The 21,123-nt window shown below is 31.4% G+C and overlaps 2 protein-coding genes across 6 annotated transcripts; one reads left to right on the top strand and one right to left on the bottom strand.

The window, feature by feature from the left end:
• The first annotated feature begins 1,751 nt into the window (after window positions 1-1,751).
• Window positions 1,752-11,653, top strand: LOC141697473 (CMP-sialic acid transporter 2-like). Of its 5 annotated transcripts, XR_012564737.1 has the most exons (17): window positions 1,752-1,858; window positions 2,050-2,095; window positions 2,182-2,248; window positions 2,370-2,481; window positions 2,581-2,660; window positions 3,799-3,874; window positions 3,956-4,056; window positions 5,858-5,929; window positions 6,182-6,230; window positions 6,317-6,358; window positions 6,537-6,658; window positions 7,039-7,098; window positions 8,224-8,272; window positions 8,955-9,049; window positions 9,139-9,226; window positions 11,230-11,342; window positions 11,481-11,653. XR_012564737.1 is itself a non-coding variant. In XM_074501876.1 (16 exons), the coding sequence occupies exons 1-15, from the start codon at window positions 1,832-1,834 to the stop codon at window positions 9,197-9,199; spliced, it is 1,059 nt and encodes a 352-aa protein (XP_074357977.1). In that variant the 5' UTR covers window positions 1,752-1,831; the 3' UTR covers window positions 9,200-9,226; window positions 9,644-10,016. The 5 variants fall into 5 exon arrangements, 4 of the variants coding, with proteins under 4 accessions (XP_074357977.1, XP_074357978.1, XP_074357976.1 ...); XM_074501876.1 differs by lacking the exons at window positions 11,230-11,342; window positions 11,481-11,653 and adding an exon at window positions 9,644-10,016; XM_074501877.1 differs by lacking the exons at window positions 11,230-11,342; window positions 11,481-11,653 and adding an exon at window positions 9,690-10,015.
• Window positions 11,654-11,792: 139 nt separating this feature from the next.
• Window positions 11,793-14,312, bottom strand: LOC141697472 (exopolygalacturonase-like). The gene is made up of 6 exons (XM_074501874.1): window positions 13,647-14,312; window positions 13,257-13,556; window positions 12,865-13,154; window positions 12,562-12,778; window positions 12,162-12,459; window positions 11,793-12,071 (listed from the first exon to the last, which is right to left on the bottom strand). Exons 1-5 carry the CDS (start codon window positions 14,079-14,081, stop codon window positions 12,226-12,228), a joined length of 1,476 nt encoding a protein of 491 aa, XP_074357975.1. The 5' UTR covers window positions 14,082-14,312; the 3' UTR covers window positions 11,793-12,071; window positions 12,162-12,225.
• Between the last annotated feature and the right edge of the window lie 6,811 nt (window positions 14,313-21,123).

Here is a 21,123-nt window from a genome sequence, read left to right on the forward strand (position 1 = left end):
TAAAGGTGCTAAAGTAACATTCACAGGGTCTTCAGTTAAAATTGATGAAACCCTTGTGGTTTTGATGGTGTCATCAATGTCTACCCCAGCTTGTAGCCTCTCACCATCTAAATGCGGTTCCTGGGTGGTGATCACGGTTTATGAAACCGTGTCACTTGATTTTAGAAGCACTTAAGGATAAAATTTCAGTATTTCATTGTAGAAAGAACAAATTTGAGATATAAGAGTTGTGATATTAGCTTTGAGTGTTGGAAACTCCCCTTGAGTAAATGAGGGAGTTTCAGGTGAAGTGCTCTTAGTGTTAGTGCCAACTATATATCTTCTTTGGGTGCAGACTCTGTACAGAGTGCACTAGGGGGAGTGCTTTGTTCAATAGAGACACCTTGTTCAAAAGGTGCCCCTATATACTGTTTATTTCCCTCTTTTACAACTGCATCCTTTTGAGAGGATACAGGGCAGCTTCATGGATTTTGCTCTGATATCACTTGTTCTTATCATGTATACCCTGCATCCAGCAAAATTTGCATCTATGTATCCAACAGCTTCAAATCATGTTCCATTAGAATACCATAGTCCCAAATTTGGAGTTCACTTTAAGTATCTGTAAATCCTCTTCACATGTATTAAATGTGATCCTTTAGGAATTGTTTTAAATCTAGCACACAAACATGTTGCTTTTAAAAACTACTTTCGTTACATATGTTATTTTATATGTTATATATTTTATGAGAACATTTTTATAAATTAATCTGCCAGAATTTGAAGTTATTTCAAATTTGTATTAAAAACTTATCATAAGCAACAAAATTCATATTTAAAGTTGTATTATAAAGTTTCTATAATTAGAATGGACCATAATAAGTATTTGAATATTTTATAAACCTAATATGTATATCAAACCTAAAAATGGATAATCTCAAATTAAAGTTAAAAATTATATACGAATCAAAATATGGATACCGAATTTTAGGAAAGTATTATCCAGGAATTTATAATATATAGATTTGTAAAGAGCCGCAAAATACTTTTAAGTTATATATTATAATATTATAATCCATCCACTTTATTTCTATTTCTTTCTTTGTCAATTTCTTTTTAAATTTATTATTATAATAATGAAAAGAAGTGAGCACATCGATTATTATTGAAGCTAAAATACAAAATGATGTCTTCAATTACTAAAATTAATTATTTTATAATTTTTATAAATAACATACTAAAACACTATTCGACTCGCTCAAACGTATCAAGTTATATTATACTTTAGACTTACATTTAAGTTATATATATTTAACCTAATTTTTGGTGTCAGGTTATTATTAATCTCTTTATAAGAATTTCGACAAATATACATAAAAATTATACACCTTTGAAATATACTCCCCCTGTCCCATTAAATTCTCTACATCACTTTTTCGCACGCTTTTCAATATTTCTTTAAAGTATAATTCCATTATATTATTTTTAATTTTTTTTATGTATAAAAGTTTTATGTTTAAACTTTTATTTAAAAAAATTAAAAAAAACATTACGAAACTATATTTTATAGAAGTCTCGAAATGCGTATAAATAGTAAACGTATCGAAATTAACGGGACGGGGGAGTAAATTTTAAATTAAATTCATTCCAATTAAAATTACACTTATTATATTAAAAAAATTGTCGCTGGAAACACACTAATCACGAAATTAAATCTATAATAATATAAAAAATTCTTTACAAAAATTATTACATTGTCATTTTTAAAATTTTGTTTAATAATGTACAACCAAAAACTGGCAATCAATTACAATTACATACAACCAAGCTTGGAGTACTTCACTAGTCACCAATGGAGTACAGAAGAATCAAAGACCAGGTTCACATCTCTCTATTTCACCTCTATCAAATCTATACACACACAATACTTACACGCTTAATTCAATAATTTCGATTATTTATATCATCGTAAATATGCTTAATATTCATTATAATTACTCAATGTTCACTCACACACGCGCATTTGTGTTCAATTGTGTGTATATATGAACTGAATTGTTGATTTAAAAGGATAAAAATGAAGCAGCAGTTATCGATGACCTAGAGAGTAGACCTGGTGAGTGATTTGAACTTGATCTGTTTGATTTGGATTTGATACGAGTTTAATTAGTTGTTTATCAGAGATTTATTTGTCGATTTCAGCAGTTATGGATGGTATTTTGCCGAAATCGGATGGGAAAATTGGCGATAAATCGAAGTGGAAGCTCAAGTGAGTAATGCTGACTAATCGATGGATTAAAAATAAAGTTTAATTGATTTGGTTATGTCAGTATGTTTGATTGTAAACTTGTGTATTTTTTGTTCGTGTTTGTGTGATTGGAATGTATTAGAACGGTTGTTACACTAGCACTCACGTTTCTCACGAGTTCACAAGCTATACTTATTGTGTGGTCGAAGAGAGCTGGGAAGTATGATTATAGTGTCACGACTGCAAATTTTTTGGTGAGAAAATTGTTCAAGTTCACTGTATGTTTGTATAAAGTACTTCTTGTTATTAGTAAGGCACGGGATTGACATTTGATGCCGTCGATTTGGAATTAGGTTGAAGCATTAAAGTGTGCTCTATCACTTGCAGCATTGACTAGACTTTGGAGAACTGACGGTGTTACCGAAGATAACAGGTTCTTTTCCGTGCTGTAAACTTTAGATATTACACATACAGATTTATTTGTCTTACCAGACTTTTATAACTCCAAGGCTTGAAGTAGATAAGATATATTAACACAGTAGATACAATAGATATTTTCTACTGTATAGGGCTCAATATCAAAGGACTTTTATTATCTATCATCAGAGATAAGAGCTACAACAAGCCTACAACACTTCCGTTGAAAGAGATTCTATGACATCTCTTGCTCATCTGTATTTTAATCTTTTGTTTCAGGAAATGAAACTGGAGATATAGTATATGTTTTCTTTTCTTTAAAGTTTTTTTTCCTTCTGATTTGCCTTTCTCTTAAAGTAAATAATTACTTTAGAGAATACTGTAACAGATTATATTGATTATTATTTACAAACACCTTTATTTCCAAGTAACTCTTGTTGGTAACACATTTTTTTTAATTTTAAACTTGTTATTGCGGCATAAGTGGCATAATAATTTGATGGTTAAACTTCTTTTTGATGAAATAATAGAACTGTGATAGGCAAAGATTCCAATGGCCGAGGGGTAATGTTTCAACAGGAAGACTAATCGGCAACTTAATCACAGTAAAGCTACCTGCATAACATGATATATCCGTACCTAGGCTAGTTAAAGTATAGATATCCTGTCAAACTATTTCATAACAACAATATATATCCTTCTCAGTAGCCTGCCCACTCAGAATCGGTGATGTAATAAGAAAGAACTACCACATGACTATAGTTTTAGGGTATACCTATGTTACCCGGACTCGGGTATGGGTGTCGGACACGGGTCCATATCCAAGTGTCGGACTTGGCAATATTCTGAAAAATTTACATGTTTTTGGCCTAAAATAAGTGTCCAAGTGTCTATACCCATGTCCGAGTGTCAAGTGTCCGACACGGGTACTCGAAGCAAAATGAAGAGTCCGGGTAACTAAGGGGTATACATTTCAGTGCACAAGGAGTTCTGCTTTGTGGATTATTGACTAACTAAGATTGCCTCCTTTCTATGGCGAGCTTATGTTTGTCTTTCTCCTGTACCCCAGTGACATTTTAAAGAAATCTATACTGATCTTGGTTTTGTTACAAGTTATCTGATTTTTGTACCTCTTACATTATAAACTCTGTTAGGTTAAGTACAACATTTGATGAAGTTAGCGTATACCCAATTCCTGCGGCACTTTACCTAGTGAAGAATCTACTCCAGGTTGGTTTACTATTTTTTAATCTTATTGTACACACTAGTAGCTTTGTCCATCTCATCTCTTATATATTGTATATTTGGCAGTATTATATCTTTGCCTATGTGGATGCTCCAGGCTATCAAATACTAAAAAATCTGAATATTATCAGCACTGGCATACTGTATCGAATTATACTAAAGAGGAAGTAAGTTCTCCACTATACATGCTTCTAATAAACTGTTCATTGAGGTGTCATGTTGTTCCCAGTGATTAATGGCGCTTCGTGCTTAGGCGCAAGGTGTGCGATTAAAAAAATGTGAGTTTTAGTGTGATTCTGAATTCATCCAAAAGTGCTGGTGAAGCGTGCTTAAAATGCAAAAAAGCGCTCAGATTAGTAATAGACAAAAATACCCTTAAAAAATTAGGTAAAGAAAAGAACTCCTACTTTCAGTGTCTTATACAGGAGCATTTTTTTCAAGTCTAATAAATGAAAATGATGAAGAGAAAGAGCGAGAATTTGAGGGGCCGGAGATTGAACTAAATGACTCTAAAGCCTTAACTTATTGAACATATCAATGCTTAATTATTGACATATTTATTATGTTATATATGCTCGCTATTGTGTTTGATTGTTAAGATTATGTCAAGTATTATTTTCTTGTTAACTTTGTGATTAAATTTTTTTTTTTGGCCAAAAAACATGCAATTAATGGCGCTTCACGAATCGCTCTTCACAATTGGGTCTTGCACTTAAGAATTTGCGCCCTAAAGAACACTAGTTGTTCCTAGTAGCACAGATGGTCATTAACATCTTAGCCATTAAATATATTTTTCAAATTTCAGATTATTTCGAGCAATTATCTAGAAACTATATTTTATTTTATTTAATTATCTAGAAACTAAATGTTTTTTCATTTATCTTTAAAGAACCTGAACCTGTGACTTTTTAGCCAATCATGTTGAATGTTTTATACTAAGGCAAAAAAAAGAACCACTCTGATGTCATTGTCAACTTTATAAGTAGTTCGCTCAACGCTTTAAACTTTGCCGAGGGGGCTTGGCTGGGCTCATCCACCCTTGGTCATTGGATGTTAAATAACTGCTACTAGTTTACTGCATTTTATTTAGAAATTACGGTCCAAGTATCTAAGACGGTAAAGTCATTATCCACTGCACCATGTGGAAACATACGTTCTAGGATATCAATAACTTTAAGACATTTTAAATAAAAGATCCTTGTTTATGTTTTCCAGTTTATTTTCTTGTTCTTTGATTTCTTACTTCATGTTCTTATATATATTTCTGTAATACAATGTTCTTTTCTTTCAGTAATAATATTTACTTGCGATAACAAAGCGGTCATATTTTTTAGTAGTATTATTTTTTAAACATATGTAGCAATTAATTAGTTTTTGCGTTGCATTTGAAAAGAAAAATAGTGCTACGCCTTGAGTAATTTCTGCACAGGCCTCATGCACAAAATTGAAATTAGTGATTCTAGCAAGGGACCATGTCTATCTCATTCTGCTTTTGGTGACAACTAAGTACTGAATGCAGTTAATAAGTGTTTGGAATTGGATAAGTTGTGATGATTTGTTCTTATAATAAATTTCCAAAACGTAACATCATATTGATAACAAAATATGGATGGGACATTCACTGATTTGATAGATTCTGTAGTTGGAGATACTAATATACAGTCAAATATTTAAAGCTGATTATTATATTTTTGCTTGTATTTAGAAGCTTCATAGATAAAGATTATAACTTTTAATATTGAGGTTGGCAGTCACGTCCCAGACTCCTATAACCCATTTCCTACTTTGTGCAAGTAACTACTTACATTAACCCGATCGCACCCCTTTAACCATCACTTATTTTAGTATTCATAGCTATGTAGTTTGATTTTATGAGCTGGAAATCTTCATAGTTATTTGATATGCTTAGACAAGCTGGAAATTTTAAGACTTTATATGATCGCTTTGTTTTACCTTATATTCTTTCAGGTTGAGCGAGATTCAGTGGGCTGCTTTTATCTTATTGTGTGCAGGCTGCACCACGGCACAGCTTAATCCCTCGTAAGAATGATGACACATGTTTTCATTGGCTTTCTTTTGCAGTGTTTTAGAATTAGTGTGAATTTATGTGTGAATTTTCATGATCCGCCAGTATTTGTATATGCCAAGTAAAATGTACACTTTACAACCGGAATACACATTAAATACACATCTTATTCCTTTTTTTTTTTTATTTCTGAAGCTTTATTTCTTTTGTTTCAAGTTCATAACTGTAATGGCTAATTATACAGAATGATTATTTGATTTTGGCAGCTCTGATCATGTTCTTCAAACTCCCTTCCAGGGTTGGATTATGGCCATTGTGAGTTGTTGGCATATCATGGTTTAAGTTTCAAGCCTGATAAAAATATTGTTTTTAACACAATTTTTTGTTAATTGCTTTTGCAGGTCATGGCACTTTTAAGTGGTTTTGCTGGCGTGTACACAGAGGTAACTGCCGTAACCTTTGAATTGTTGTTTCAGATTAGTTACTAGATTGATTTGACCGATGTCCTAATATTTTAATACAATTACATATTTAAGAAACCTTGAAAAATGGAATTTAAATTACACCACATATCTCTTAAATTTTGCACATTAATACAGTTCTAATATTTGTGTGCTGCAGGCTATAATTAAAAAGAGACCTTCCAGGAACATAAATGTACAGAACTTTTGGTTATATGTGTTTGGGATGGCCTTCAATGCTGTAGCAATACTAGTCCAAGATTTTGATGCTGTCATGAACAAGTAATGTTGTAATTTTTTTTTGCTTCTTGTTCTTTCATAGTAGTAGATATGTGCATGTACTTCACATTTACACTGTAAATAATTATGGCAGGGGTGGGGGGGGGGGATGCTTTAGTCGTCTTACACGTGTATGCTTTTCTTTGCGAAATGTGTACTGGAACTATGTTTCCGTGAGGTCTTTGTAATCAGGAAAAATAGGTTTGCACAAGAAAACTTATTACGGATGTTTAACTATAGGCTTACCTTTGTCTTTCACAACATCATGTAAGAAATTCAAGATCTTAGATTGAAAGATGTCCTCTACTGAAACTCAAACTTTCTTCTCTTCATTTTTTAAAGTTGGTACTCTATAGTGTTACTAACCTACTTCTCTTGTACAGGGGTTTCTTCCATGGGTACTCGCTAATAACAGTTCTCATGATTGTTAACCATGCTCTAAGGTACTAATATTTCATTATTATTTTGTTCAACTAGAACTTATTTTCTTTGAAAGAGATTTTACTTCATTGATTGATCTAGGTTCGGATTTTGTACTTGGAAAATATTCTCTTCCTCTATCAGGGAGTTTTTGTCAATTTAACACCAGATATGTCATGCGAGAATTTCAAACTGAGAAAAAAAGTAGGCTCTGATGTGTTAAATAGCTAGTGGTATTACCATATGATAAATCCTGTTGGATAATGATGAACCCAATTGTAATTATAGAATATATTATTTCATCAGTCATGTTAATCGGCTTGTTAGAAGTTATAGTAATTATGTATAACATCTTTCTTGTCGTCTAGTCAACATATGTGAAGATTATTCTTCTCTATTAGGATATGTAAAGGATTGTGCTATCAAGTAGTGGCCAGTCTCATTAAGCTCAATCAGGTCTTTGTTTTCAAGCATTTTGCAGACTTACAACACAGTGTGTACGTGCTTGTTGACCTAGTGAATATCGTCTTTGTTCGTAACAGATCATAGTAATCCTAGAAACTGTACCACAACTGGAACTTGCATACAAAATAATGGTATTCTAATAGTCTATATTAATAAATAAATTGGTTATATTTTACCTTTGTTGGAACTTGGAAGCATGCTATGCTTTACAAACCACAATGTATTAGATTCCTATATTCAGTTAAGATGAGCGAAAATGAACCTATTTCTGTTGGTATTGGTCTATTATTCCTAAAGCTGTCTATTTGCATGAATTATTACCAGTGTCAATGCTTTAAAATATCCCGATCCTCGGTTTTACCCCTTCTTATTAGTGTTATTGGAATTACTGTGCACAACATTCTTGGTCGATTTTAAAAAACTCCTTTATATAGGAGGCAGAGAGCAGCAGTTCCCTCTTTATCGAACATCCAAATTTTTTGTGAACCATCTCTCCAGTCCGTCGTCCTTGAACACATACTTAATTACCAATTTATGAGATATCATGTTAACCAGAACTACTGTTCCTTCTCTTCCGGATGAACTTTTACCTTCAAGTAACGTAGACACCTACATGAGTGCATTATTATAAATTGGCAACAGTGTCTCTCCAGTAACTAACCAGCGTTTATGCACTATCGCAGTGGCATTGCTGTATCTATGGTGATGAAGTATGCTGACAATATTGTGAAGGTAAATCCCACTAATGGTTGTGGTCTATAACTTTTTACCAAGAATCTGACATCTAGCTTGCATTTAAATAGTAGGTTTGTGGGCTTGTGGCATATATTTTATTGGACTCCTTCCCTATGTTCAGTGAAATCTTATTAATTGTTTTATCACTTTTATTATATTTCGTTTGCTGGTTGATCTGTGATAATGTCTTCCCTTTACTTGTCTGGTCATATTAGCTGGTACTGGGTCTTGTTTGTTATCGTGATGCATCATCTTTGCTAATAAGCAGAGAATAAATCTTATGTTTTTTTAACATACCTAAAACTGGAGCTGCTTATCCTTACCTCAGCCAAGACCTGAATTTCTGTAATGCCCAAGGTTTAATTTCATAACAGTTTCATGATGCATCATCTCGTGCTAACAAGGAGGTGCTATTTATTATATTGTTCTAACATACCTAAAGAGTATCGGTTGTCTTATGCTTCTCTTAGATGAGAACTGAATTTTTATTATGCATTAGGTTTAAAGCCATAACGTAAAGTTTGCTAGGTGCTTGGGTGTACTAACTTTTTGTTTGCTCTTGGCATACAATAGAATGTATTTGGTAAATCTTTGGGTTTGTTCCACTGATAAGTTTCTTAAACAAATTACAAATTACAAATTACTTATAATTTTACTATTCATCATGTAAAATGTACAGGTATATTCTACTTCAGTTGCGATGCTGCTAACCGCAGTTGTGTCCGTGTTTCTATTTAATTTTCATCTCTCCTTAGCCTTCTTCCTCGGGTCCACGTAAGTTTCTGGGTTATATTCCTGTCCCTTTCCTTTTCTTCCAAATTAGATATGGAGCAGCTAATCCTTTGTTTTACCTCTGTTTTCAGCGTTGTTTCCGTATCAGTATACATGCACTCCATAGGAAAGCTACAGAGAACACTAGCATGATTAATATCACCTTCTAGCTCAGTTAAGGTATACTGTCAAAGCCTGCATTTTGATAAATAGTTCCTTGTGATTTTTTATTCCACCAACTTTCTCGAAATGATTCTATGCATTAGTTTTGCAGCAACCAGTTTAATTTGAAGTAATCAGCTACACATACTATATTTACATTCTTTGTAAGCACGAATGGTTCTAAGAATTAAAAGAATCACATAATCAGATCCTGTAAGATGATCTATTATTAGAACCAGCTTCAATTGTATATCTTATATATAATGGGTTTCCACAAGGTTACTAATCTTTGACTCTGTATTAGTCATTTTATAGGCATGTAAATTTAAAGTTTATGAATGTTCATTATCTCTACCTTTACACGCACTTACATTTATATATTTGCACTTACATTTATATATTTGACAAAACGATCATCTTCTTTTTTTTGTGTAGCTCCAGTGATCTTATTTCAATTCTATCTATTGATATTCTTTCATAGGCCAGATGTTGACATTAATTCTTAAAAAAATGTAAGAATTAAACAAGTGTATCGCTGATCACATTGCGCAGCTGGCTGGAACCGTTACTAGTTACTACTATGTACACAACAGGGACACCTTTCCGTAATAATGTTTTATATTTTATTTTCGAATTTAATAGAATATCTATAAAGTTCATCTCATTCCATGCATTTGTTACATGGGAGTACATATCAGACTCCCAGTAAACAAAGGGGAAAGGGGGCTACTTAAAATGTTAAATTACAGTTTCGATTGCACTATTTTATAATGTAAAGTGATGAAGAACAGCCTCCTGGGGAATTCCAGTTTTTTATTATACTGTTGTCAAGTACTCCTAGCTTATTATTTTAAGTTTTGATAACATAAAATTGAGTTTTGAATTTTTTTTTATAAAGTACAAGTAAATATTTTATTACCGAGTTGATCAACAATCACAATATGTAACATGTCGAAAAAATGTCCCACTCAAAACTATGATAAGCAAGAGCAAGTGCTTTTCTAGTAGACTAGCATTGTGATGAGCGGTAGATTGTCTTGCACGCATAAGTTTTGATATCATTCAAGCTATTTATCATACACTGGTAATCTAGGAGGGGTGGTAAGTTAGAACCAATCCGTAAAATAGAATCTTAAAAGCATTATAATAGAGGTGAATTATGCTGCATCACGCAAAATTTTGCAACACTCTAAATTTTAAATAGATTTTTAGGATCTAAATCTTAATACATGTTTTTTGCATTGTTGTGTATGTTTAAATATAGTTTCAAAATATAATACAAAAATACGGCATTTTACATGTGCAATTCTACTACCGAACCCTAATTAATATTATAAATAAGACAAAGTTTTACACCAGAACTTTACTTAAATATAAAATATTAATACTATAGAATAAAGCGAATTTTGCTACGAAATATTATGTTTTACACTCAAACTCTACGTAAATATCACATTAATACTACACAATAAAATGAATTTTGCGGGAAAATCATAATTAATACTACAAATAAAGTAAATGCTGCTGCAGAAGTCAAAAATTTTAAATACTTCTTAAATTCAATTGTTAAAATATCTCATAATTTCAATACAGAATATAATATTTAGTCGAATAATACAAATTTATAAAATAAATTAAGTTATGCTAGAAAATCTTAGTTAACTTAACTTAATATATATAAGTTGGAAGAATTGTTAGGCCAAAGGTGCTGGAGGGTTCTAACAGGACCCTTTACCAACCGAACTGACAGAACAATTTGGAGTGGGAACATGTAATATCTATATTCAAGCAATCAGTCTCAAATATTTCTCCTGTTCTGACTTTGAGGCTTCTTCGAATTCTAAAGCCTCACTTCTAGCAGGTGATAGTTTCTTCATGCTTATCAATGCCCCCCCCCCCCCCACAATTAAACCCGTATTTTCCTTTGATTTCAAATACTGCAGTATCAACATGATAACATACATCTTAATCACATTAATAGGTGGCTTGTTCCAGTGCTAACTTCCATCTCTTTGTTGCAGTCACATGAAGATAATACACACCCCTGGCCTTTAGCACAAAACCATTGATTCAGATTCAATTTCGTTGGTGAAACAACAATCACACTATTTCTCTCCTTCCACCGGCTCCAACTGTCCAACATAGCATTCTGCCTCTGCTGTTATGTGTGGTGGTCCAAATTTTTTTGAAATTGCATAGGACACTAAATTTTTTCTGCACCCATCGATCGCTGCTATGTTCTTTGAACTTTCTGACAAACGCGATGTCAAAGGATGGAAAATCCTTTAAGAAATACATCTAACATTCAACCACAATATCAGAAAAGAAAGAAAGATGTCTTTAGTCTTCAGAGCAAGGAGCATTAGAAGAAGCAACACAGAGATTTAGCAATTTTGATGATTGGGGAGATTTACAGCTTGCTAACGAATGCGAGACAGTGAATGAAGGGGTTTGCGGAGCATGATTAACAATGAATGCACCAGTTGCATCACATAGATGACATTGATTAAGAAAACAGACTATAATTTCATCACTTGGTTTAGATGAATAACTTCAGTTTCTTATAAATAAATAACATATTAACTTCAGTGGCACTTGTTTGGAATAATAAATATATGTTGATATAATTCGTTACACAGATATTTGAAACTTATGAACGGAAATGTAAAATTAAATACAATATATCAAAAACTAAAATATGTTGTTTCAAAATTGGATGGGCTACACAGCCCACTGGTCCTCTTTGCTTGGGCCAATGCTTATTGACATGTCTCTCTTCTCCTCCTCAGTCCTTACACTAGGCAAGTATAATTAGTACTGCTACTTTGTTTTATTTGTCACAACTCTCTTGTTGCTGAATAACCTGCCATATAAATAAATCCACAATAATTAATTGAGTGCAAATTATCACACAAACCTCATGAACGTCAAGTTTTGTTTTAAGATCACTTACAGTTATGACAAGTAGATTAAGTAACTGTAAAATCTCCGGCCATCATTTTGCCGCGGCAGTTCTTTTAAATTGCACAACCTGCTGGCATCATTTTGCCGCCAAATGTGGCTTTAGCATTAGCACATTCTGATCCGAGAGTCGTGTTTGTATTATTTCCGGTGTAAGTAAAATCAATGTCTGCCAAGTTGATTCCTTCACACGGAGCTGCCTCACTGCAATTTAGACTCACTGCAACATTCGACAATGAGGTGCCCTTGAAATTTTTGAAAGTAACTCCTGAAACCTTTACTTTTGAAGGCTGTCATCACCAAACATGCAAATCAAATCACAAATCAATGTCATAATACAGATAATATTGATAATTGCTGAATTTATAAAAGATGTGTCAATGTGATCATACCCCTGGTTTGTCTGCAAAATAGTGTTGATCGATTATGATGGGATTAAATGTGTGTTGTACGATAATGTCTTGGAATGTGATGTTCATCGCTGATAGGGTTGGCGACTCGTGCATTGTCTTGATTCGTGCCCCGTTTGTTGTGTTCAAGAATGTACAGTTGCTTACAAGAACATTCTTAACATCCTTTTCATCTGGATATCTACCAAGACTACCGATACTGCATATAGGTGTTAGCGATTAAACTCGTAAGAGAAGTTGTAACTTACGTTTATCGACAAATAAGGTAGCTGTATGATCAGTTACCTGATGCCATGTCCAGGACCGCATGTGATATTAGTGATGGTGACATCAGTACTGTCATCTCCAATAGAAATGCAATCGTCACCTACTCCGATGACAGAGTTAGTTATTTTCAAGTTCTTAACTTTACCTATGTGAATGCCATCTGTGTTTGGGCTATCTCCAGCGCAAGTTATCTTCAGATTGTTAGCCACGAAATCATCGGACTCAACTACTTTCATATTGAATCCTTTGCTATTAAGTATATTGATGTTTTCGGCACTAGAGACATTACATTGAGTGATACAAAGAGACTGCATCCATGAACCAAATAAGAAAAAAAACAACAAGGTTAGTAACTGCTTTCATCGAAATAAATATGTTGGGGACAAGTGCATTTTGTGAATAGTGCTTACATCTGGAAGAGCATCACCGCCAGGTTTTTTAGTCTTCCAAGCTTCACAACCTTGTCCATCAATAGTACCTCCACCCATGAGTTTAACACCAGTTTGAAAGATATTGATCCACATGCCACTGGGAAATGATTTAGCATCAGGCTTTGCCTTTAAGGTACCCTGAATTTCCACAATTATAGGCAGAGGAGCAGTGCAAGGTCCCGCAAAATCAAGCTCAGCAGTCAGCCACTCTCCTTCTGGTATCAGAACTTTGGCTGTTGAAGTTGAATGACAAGCATCATTCCACGCCTTCAATACGCCCTGACAACAAAAGTCCATCAATCGTTGTATCAGTTCCACACTCAATCACGAAAACACTTGCATGTACTGTATAAATCAAGGAATTCTTACCTGAGTGACGTCAGTCTGTCCATCTCCCTTTGCATTGGGACACTTTGATACATCAAAAACGACAGCCCCATCAGGACCAGGTGCACCACCAGGAGCAGCACCAGGTGCACCCCCAGCAGCAGGAGCAGCACCAGCAGGCGCACCAGCAGCAGCAGGTGCAGCAACATCAGCCTTCATAGACGTAGCAGGCTTACTAGAACTAGATGTTGCAGACGTAGCAGCCCTACTAACACTAGACATAGCAGCAGCACCATGAGCAGCAGCACCATGCACAGCACCATGCACAGCACCCTGCACACTACTACCAACATTTTCTGTAAGACCGCGGCGATCATACAAATTACAAGTACCATCTTCAGCACCGTTGGCCACTGAAGAGATCAGCAGAACAATACTCAACATAATTTTCATCTCGAATCTTTTCGGTGAAGCCATTGTTACAAAACCAACTTACTGAATATACGAAAACAAATATCACACAACTGTAAAAGGTCCTAATGAGCTTCAATCCATTAAATAACAACGTCAGTGTAACTCTGATATCTATATTTGGCAAAGCTATTAAAACGCATGCTCTAATGACCTTACATTCAGTCATGTTGTTCAGGCAAATTAAATCATGACTTGGTCTAGAAAACATTTTCTTGTCTAAAAATGGGGAAGCTTTGCTTAGTCACAGGTTTAATTGCCCAAAATTGTGGATCTTAATTCTACATTTATACTTTGCATCTAATTACTTCTCACTGGGTTTGTACTTTTTCTTTGTTCCAATAGAGAGAGCATCGGTGCTCCATGAAAATGTAGCAAGTATCTTGCATTTACTTAAATTTAATTTCTGATTGCAAGAAGTCACGTTTCATTTTACATCCTTGAACTATTTTGAAATTATTTTACACAATTGAACCACAGAGAATAAATATAGAGGGTACATGCATTAGTAAGATTTTTAAATAAATGCCGATCCATGATAGAAAGTAAGTTGAAAGTCACGGTTTGCTCATGATGTGTGGTAGACACTACGTACTAACAATATCAATATGTGCATTTGTATTGCTGGAAAATTCTTTCTGCATTTTCTTTCCTTTTGGTGCTTAATTTCTTTTGCTTTTTGCTTTCGTACTCATTTCCCTAAATAGATTAATTGATTTGATAATTTATATTATACATTAAAATCTCTATAAATTAATAAGGTTGGGACAGGCATATTTTAGTAATTAACCGAGGTTATTAAATTTTGGAGCTTAAATATATATATTGTCGTTATTATATAATGATCAAAAATTTGTATTGAAAATATTAATTTCTAATAAATTATTAATGTATCGATTATTAATTAATGGAGATTTTATTATATACTATTATTGTTTTACATATTTTTCTATTTTATTTAAAATAAATATAATGTATAATATAGATTATGTAAAATGTAATATAAAGAATATTTGGTTGATAAATTTTGACTAGGTGCTTTGTTTCTTAAGGAACAGTGTACTTTTTTTGTATACTTAAAAACTTAAGCTATATTTGTTTAATTTTAATATATTGTTAATGAACTTCGAAATTTAGATATTTGTTATAAAAAGTAAAGTTTTATGGAATAGGCCTTTTTATTGGAGTATATGTGCCATCTTACAAAATATAACATGTTTCACAAATATCATTATTTCACTCAAATATTGCAAATCTTATACATGATAATATATAAAATGTATGTAATATACAAGATTTTCTACAAAATAGTGATGTTTGTAATCATACGAAAAATTATATATTTGACAATATTTTAAGCTAAATTTTATTTGCAAAATATTTATCAAGACTCTAATAAAATATTGAATTTCATACAACTTAACTCTTGTACATAATATTATAAATATTGAATATTAATATGTTTTTGAGGTTAAACCTTAGAGCTTTGTATATAATTTATAAATGTTAGTAAATTTTAACAATTTTGGCAATCTTAAATTTTCCGTGTAAAATAATTTTTAATATCAAATCTAATGATTTCTTTCAATTTGATTCAAAAGATTCAAGTGATTACGAAGGATAATCAAAGGGGTTGAGTATTTTCTTTATTAAAATTTTACTCTATTTTGAATCTATTTGAAACTAAACCTATCATTTTTTTCCTAGGCTACCATACTCATAACTTTCGCACCATCCAAACTCTATCAAAAACATAGGATACTACTTTGCTAGTAAATAAAAAAAGTGCTACATTACAAATCAAAAGTATACACTAATGTAGTAGAATGGATAATAGAACAATGATATTGTAGTCGAATGTGATTTGTTTCCTGAACATGTCACCATTTGTGGTGATTTATTCTTGAGGGTAGACCATCCATACGTGACTCCAAATATGCAAGAGTGCAACATGCAAAACCAAATATATTATGGCTTCTTGGAAATGGAGTTTTGCTAAACCCCAACAAGTATAGGGAGACAGCATGATAGGGTAAATTACTTTAAATGAATTGTTATCATACCAATATATCTATACTTAATTTAATAAAAACATAACATTATTATCACATTTATAGAAAACTAACAGTTTGCTAATATAAATAGTAAAGAATGTCATGCCATGTCATCATACAATTTTTTTTCATTAGTTAAATGCTTAAAACCTATTTTTCTCTAATGTTCATGTCCTATCTGTTCATGTATCACATTTAAAACCAGAACAAAAATCTATAACTTTAAAAACTTCTTGTATATTTGATAACAAAAAGGGTGCAAATTAGAAATTACTCCAATATAAAAATCTTTGATGAACAGAGCACATAAAGCAATGAGTATAATATTTTTTAGGAACAACTTAAAAAAAAATAATTTGATTAATGCCAATATATAGACGAGATGCACAAAATGAAGAGATGTGTTGACAGATTACCTAACCTAATTTGTATATTTTTTTTCATTCCTTGCGTTTGTCTGTGTCGAAATGGACATATTTATACATGATTTTTTACTAACATAATTAGTGCAATTCACGTTTCAGTATTGCTAATATTGTGCAAAGTGTCTATTCGTGACATTAGCTTCACTAGTCTTAAAAAAGAGTGAAATAAAAGGAGATAAATTAGTAAATTTGGTATATAAGTATTCGGGCGCTTTCATTTTGTTTCCTCTGCATAGTCGTAGTTAGAGTTGGCAAATCGAATAACCGGTTCGGTTTTGGATCAGATCAATTTCAGATCGGGTCTATTTTCGGATTATAATATATTTAATGACCATTTGGATCGGATCGGATGTGATTCGGTTTGGGTCTAATTCACATTAAAATCGGATAAAATTCGGATTAAAATCGGACAAAATTCTGTTCAAATTAAATCCTGTTCGGATATTTTCGGATCATAACATATTTATTTTTTCAATTTTTGAGATTTAAAAATATCTTTTTTATTTAATTTAGTATTTTTAATGTAATATAATGTACTTTTACAAAAGAATATGATTAAATAAGTATGTTATCATAAATATAAAATTGTTTAAAGTATAAATTTTACCTATTTCTGGTCATATTCGGTTCGGGTAATATATTATTCGGTTTTAATCGGTTCCAAGTTATAATCAGATCTTGTATTTCGGATAATTTTCGGTTAAATTTTCGGTTCGGGTATTTTTCGGATCGATTTAAATCAATTTTCGGATAATTATCGAATTGTATGATTTGGATCTCGGATCGGATTTCAGTTTCATGAATTTTGGTTTGGTTTTTCGGATTCAGACCCATGCCAGGTCTAGTTGTAGTCAATGCTTAATCACGTAGATACACAAGTTAAATCAATATTGTCATATTTTATTTTTCAAATTTTTCAATTCTTTTTGAATTAAAAGTTATAATTATCTTATATATTCTTCTAAACTTTTTTTTAAAAATTAACTTACCATTTTAAAAAATTATTTTTAGATATTTTTCTAATTTTTTTTTCAAGTAAAAAAAGTTAACATTGCACAACAAACCAATAAATAATTATAAAAGTCATGTTTATTCTACATTTTTTTAAAAAAATTTATCATTTAAAAAATTATTTGTTACTATTTTTCTAAACTTTATTTTCAAGGAAAAAAGTTAATCTTGTAAAATAAGTCAAAAATAGTAATAAATTATGAATGAATTAATCAAAATATATATTATAAAACGAGAGGTCTTGAAAAAGAGTTTATACATATGTGCAATAATGACGAGGAACTGCCTCCTTTTATTTTTTCATATATATATTTGTATGTGTAAGAAATATACATGTGTTATTTCTGAATTAAACTCTTGATTTTTTATTATTATTTTTGATTGTGGTGTGATTAGGGATGCACAAAAGGCCCACCGGACCGAGTTTTGACCGGCTTTGACCGGGCCGGGCTTTTCGGGCTTTGACTTTGACCGGGCCGGACTTTCCAAAAATGTCAAAACCCGTTTGGGCCCTCGAGGGGACTTTTTTTCGGGCCGGACCGGATCGGGCCGGACCGGATCGGGCCGGGCTTTTTTCTGGGTTTAAATCGGATTGAGTATTATTAGAGATTCCGAGGAATATATATGTTAGCAACTAGATCATCGTAAAAATGTATTAGTTTACATGAAATACTTTATGAAAACATTACTTCGTTGAAAATATTTAATTTCGGCAAAAAATAAATATGTTTATAGAATAATATGTTTTATCATTGTTATGATAATAATGATATCCAAATATATATAATGTACTTATTCTATATTCTTTTATTATATATGCAACGAACTTTATAAATAATATTAATAATCACAAATATGTAAATATATATGTGTTTAAAGTATTATTTATATTTATAGTAAATGTGAATTAATAAATATATATAAAAATATATTAGAATAATCAGATTATAACCGGGCTTTTCAGGCTTTTAACAGGGCCGGGCCGGGCCGAAGCCCGGGCTTTTAACCGGGCCGGGCTTTGCCTAAAAATATAGGGCCCGTCGAGGCCCGAAGCCCGGGCCGGGACCGGCCCGGTCAAAGCCCGGCCCGGTTTGACCGGGTTTTGACCAGATCGGGCCGGGCCAGATTTTCGGGCCCGGGCTTTTTGTGCATCTCTATGTGTGATTTAAGTTGTGAATGTACTAATATTTATATTTTGTGTTTCAACTTACAAGTTTAGAAGGTCTGGCTTTCGATTCATTTGAAGGTATTTTTGTTCGGTAAATTAAGACGATTGTTTTATTTTTGGATTTCTTCTGATATTTATTATTTAATGTGATCTAAACACGCATGTCAATTAATAAGAATCAAGAGTTTCGATGGTAACACGAAATTAGAAAGCCAAAAAAAATATTATTTTAATTCTTTTTAAAGAATAAGGATCCTGAAATAGACATGAGGAAAATGTACGAATCCATTTGTGTGTATTATATCATATATCTAATCATTCACCTTCCAAATCTCTTAATGTGATTTGTGAGACCACTATATCATATTGTCACATCTGCTTTTTATCATATACATAAGTGTGCTAAATGAATATTTTATTTAACTTTAAAGATAATTACTTGAATTCCGCAAAAAAAGGATAGTTAGTTGAATATTTGTAGAGTTGATTTTAAAGAATTGAATTTCAAATATAAAATTAGGCATAGTACATCAATGGATTATTATCTTATTTATTAATCATTTTTTAGTTTGAAAATATATCTCATATATTTTTAACATATTTTTTATCATAAAAAGTAACTAAAAGAAAATGTACATATATAATATTTAAAAAAATATTGAAAATAGAATTGCTTATATATAAATAATATATATTGGTATTACATATTTAGATAAGTTCGAATTATAATGAGTCAATGCATTTTAGAACTTGGCACATTTTCCAAAAAATACTCGAAATTTGACTACATGACCCGGCCGAAAAACATTGTCACATTCTACGTTTAGTAAATTTAAATTAAAAGCTCGGCGAAAATATCTTACCAATAATGTGAAATTTTTTAATATCTTATGTTAATATAAATTAATGTGTTTGAGGTCTTTATTGGATCAAGTCAATTGATTATTTATATTAAAATTACTAATTTCACCGGTAACGCATTATAATTTTTGGGATTTGTCCCAATTTTAAGAATATTTGAAATTTGAAATGAGATCTCACTATATTTGTTAAAACTACGATGCTATATTAAATCGATTTATTTCATTTTTCACTTTAAAAAAACTAACTTTTTAAAAGGAATTTTTTTAGATCAGCAATATTCACCGATCAAGATAATTTGTACAAATATTTTGAATTATTTTAATATTTTAAATTATTCAAATAAAAGTTATATCTATATTATATTGTACCATTTGATTCAATGTATTTTATATTATTCAAGGGAAAAAACATATATTATTCAATAACTTGAAGGAATTAACCAGTTCAACTGATATTTGTAAAACTTTATCGAACTGAAATTTTTTAATTTTAGAAGAATAGTATAAAATGTTATCAAATTATTATATGAAGAAATATTAGAGTCGTAATGAAAGAAACTTAAAAACGGTTTTTATCATGATATAAATACAATTTTTCTTTCGAATTCTTGAAAAAAATCATGAATATCAATAAATAATAAGTCTTAAAAATATATAATTCATTCTTATGTTACAACCATAATTGATACCTGGTTGCGTAAAAAATAAATATGGATTGTTTGTCAGTGATAATGTGAATACCATATATAAATTATAGCACTGTATTTATTACATAATTTTAATTTTTGAATAATTATAAATGTATGTTATTTAAGTAATCAATTATCTCACTAGATGTTAATAATGATTATACATGTACATAAATCAGATATTTAACATATAAATAATTGAAACCATCATAATTTACTAAGAGATGTAACATACAATAATTTACATGCTAACACACACATACATATAACTTAATCTTACTTTGTTAACAGTAGTGTAAATAAAAAACTAACATTTTCCCATACATACATACGTTGAATTTCAAAAACTAATATTTTTCATTAAAATCAACTTTAATATTAACAATAATGTAAATTTTACATTATTGTATATTATGATTGCAAGTCATTCTGACTTCAGTTATACATTTTTTTATCTTTTTAAATTGAGTAAGTTAATTGTAAGTTAGTAGTGAACTCAGTAATAAAGTAATAATATAGAGCAATACATATAGTTTATTTAAATAAAATTCAAGATTTTGGTCAACTCTGTATTCAACATATATGTTAATTTGTAGGTTTTTATTTTTAAACATACTAACGGAATTCTACAGATTAAATTTAATCGGTTCGTATTAAACGTACATTTACTACCCTGTTTATATTCATTCATTAAATATAAAATAACGGGTAAGAAAAATATAATATAATAATAGTTGAAGGGATATTCACTCCTAAAAGCGAGAAAGCATTCGAAACTCCTAATGTTATAGAGGGGGGCATGGAGCTTGTTGGAGAGAAATTTTATCTCCATTTCTTC

Source organism: Apium graveolens, chromosome 11, assembly GCF_009905375.1.
Source record: "Apium graveolens cultivar Ventura chromosome 11, ASM990537v1, whole genome shotgun sequence".
NCBI classification, from domain to species: domain Eukaryota; kingdom Viridiplantae; phylum Streptophyta; class Magnoliopsida; order Apiales; family Apiaceae; genus Apium; species Apium graveolens.

Excerpts from the sequence above, each read along its gene's own strand:
- LOC141697472 (XM_074501874.1), bottom strand. The coding sequence starts at position 14,081 with ATGGCTTCACCGAAAAGATTCGAGATGAAAATTATGTTGAGTATTGTT. Across the intron at positions 13,155-13,256 it reads GCGGTGATGCTCTTCCAGAT|TCTCTTTGTATCACTCAATG; the intron begins GTAAGCACTATT and ends TCATGGATGCAG. Across the intron at positions 12,779-12,864 it reads GGTCCTGGACATGGCATCAG|TATCGGTAGTCTTGGTAGAT; the intron begins GTAACTGATCAT and ends ACCTATATGCAG.
- LOC141697473 (XM_074501876.1), top strand. The coding sequence starts at position 1,832 with ATGGAGTACAGAAGAATCAAAGACCAG. Across the intron at positions 2,249-2,369 it reads AAATCGAAGTGGAAGCTCAA|AACGGTTGTTACACTAGCAC; the intron begins GTGAGTAATGCT and ends GGAATGTATTAG. Across the intron at positions 6,659-7,038 it reads TTTGATGCTGTCATGAACAA|GGGTTTCTTCCATGGGTACT; the intron begins GTAATGTTGTAA and ends TCTCTTGTACAG.